The sequence below is a fragment of the Papaver somniferum genome, chromosome 3, assembly GCF_003573695.1.
Source record: "Papaver somniferum cultivar HN1 chromosome 3, ASM357369v1, whole genome shotgun sequence".
In the NCBI taxonomy this organism is placed as follows: Eukaryota; Viridiplantae; Streptophyta; class Magnoliopsida; order Ranunculales; family Papaveraceae; genus Papaver; species Papaver somniferum.
In genome coordinates this window covers 146,558,520-146,560,648 of record NC_039360.1, presented here as the reverse complement: position 1 = coordinate 146,560,648, position 2,129 = coordinate 146,558,520, and the positions used below count along the sequence as shown (strand labels likewise).

General features: G+C 34.3%; 1 protein-coding gene across 1 annotated transcript; it reads right to left on the bottom strand.

Annotated features, from left to right (window-relative positions):
• Positions 1–381: 381 nt before the first annotated feature.
• Positions 382–1,690, bottom strand: LOC113360076. Its single transcript, XM_026603625.1, has 4 exons — positions 1,331–1,690; positions 1,010–1,234; positions 719–915; positions 382–406 (listed from the first exon to the last, which is right to left on the bottom strand). Exons 1-4 carry the CDS (start codon positions 1,688–1,690, stop codon positions 382–384), a joined length of 807 nt encoding a protein of 268 aa, XP_026459410.1.
• Between the last annotated feature and the right edge of the window lie 439 nt (positions 1,691–2,129).

Sequence of the window (2,129 nt, the reverse complement as noted above, 5' to 3'; positions counted from 1 at the left end):
TTCTAGCACCATGGTGACAATTTGACCAAGTATATTCACATCCAGATTTTGGAGCTTGCTGCAGTTCACATTTGTCTAAACAAGTATTGAACTCAAGCATATTTATTGTATTAGCAGGCCTTCCTCCAACTTTTTCCCCTGCTGTTGTGATGGCATTGAAGTCACCAATAGCAAGACAAGGTAGATTTAAATCACTTATCACTTCCATCTCATACCATAAAAAATCTTTTTTGCACTGCACCAACATGGACATAAACTCCAGAAACCAGATTGCCTCTAATGTTGACTGTTATCATCTGATTTGACATGGATACCACAGTTGGTGTTGGAAAGTGTTTATTCCAAAACAACCAAATGTTTCCTTTTTTATTTAAAATTGAATTATGAATCACCATATTCTACATCCCTGGTAAATTCAACTTATTGCAAAATGTTGCATTACAAATGACTTTAGGTTCTGCTATAAAAACTAAAGAAGGTTGAAATTGATTTATTAAAGACCTTAATTTCTCTTGAGTCGTAGGTCTTCTCAGGCCCCTGAGGTTCCAAAATAAGACTTTCATTGTAAGTAATGGAGGTCCCTAGTACCTCCTTTTCCTTGATTCTTCCTAAAGTTGTATTTATTTTTGACTTGCTGAGATTTTACCTTAGGTGCTACCTCCTTTTGTTGGTCTGCTGGAATGGATGTTATATTCGATGATGATGGTTTTTGAATTACCTTAGACCAAGAGTTGTTGGAACTCTTTCCTCTGACACTGAACCATTTTTGTCATTGATAAAATTGATGACACTTTTCTCCATTGCATTGTCTTCAGCAATTTGTAGTATCTTTGCTGGAGTAAGAGTTTCATTTCCTTCACTCATTTGTATATCTATTTCCTCCTCAATCACAATATTAAGAGTTTCAAAATCTACCTGAAGATAGATTAACAACAGCATTTTGGTCTTGAGATGATGCAATGTGCTGATTTATTGTTGTAACTGGAGTATAACATATATCAAACTTTACTTGTTCCTTCTGAGCTGCTATTAGTGGAGTTGTAGCAACATTTAAAGTAGATGAAGTATTTTTTCCTTTGTCAGCAGTCTGCTCAGGGGAAATTGGTTTGAAATTCTTTGTTGCATCCCTTTGATTTTCTTGGTTATTACTTGCTTCTACTTCAGCTGATATCTCCACTCTGCATTCAGCTTGTAAATGACCAACAATTTTGCAGTGATGACAAAATTTTGGCAACTTTGAAAGCACTACATCTTGCATAAAACCTCCAAACTTAGTTTTAATCCATATTTTATGTGGAATTTTCTTTGCTAAATCAATTTTAATAAGCACTCTTGCATATAATCCATTTTCAAAATTCAATGTAGCTTCATATACTTTTACTGGATTTCCCAATGCTTTGCTGATGGCAAAAAGTGTCTGTTCATCCCAATATTCCAAACTCAGACCAAGATAATGTACCCAAACCATTGCAGAAGATGTTCGATGTAATTCTGGACGAAAATCTGGTATCCAATTACGAATCCATAAAGTTTGATTGTAAACCTCCCAATTTCCAGCTTTGGTGTAATTTTGATCTCTCTCATTATCAAGTTTGATTGTGAAAAAACCTTCCCCCAATGGTATAATCTTGCATTGACAAACTAATTTCCACTGAGATTTCAGATTTGATACATCATCAGAAAATTTCATTCGAAGTAAATCAAGACGTCCAATCAAAGAATGTTTCCACACAACACATCTATCTTCAGTACCATTAATAAGATCTATTGATGGACTTTCTTCAACAGCGTTATTAAGATCCACAACTTATGGATTCATTTCTGAGTTTTGATGTTTTTCCATTAAAATTAAGATATAAATCCTAACTGACACCAAAATAGCCAACCAACAAATTAATGAACACCAATCATTTGAGATTTTTGAATGAAATTTCACCTGAATTAATGATGAAGAACGCCGAATTCAACGCTTGAAACGAGAAAAAAAGAATGAGTTGGTCGCCCGATTTGCAGAGCGCGACTCACCCGATTTTTGTTACAAACAACAATATCAAATTTAGAGTTTTTACAAAAAAATTCGGAGGTGTTTATCCTTTTAGGCACAATTAAAACGATGTATATGCCTCAAA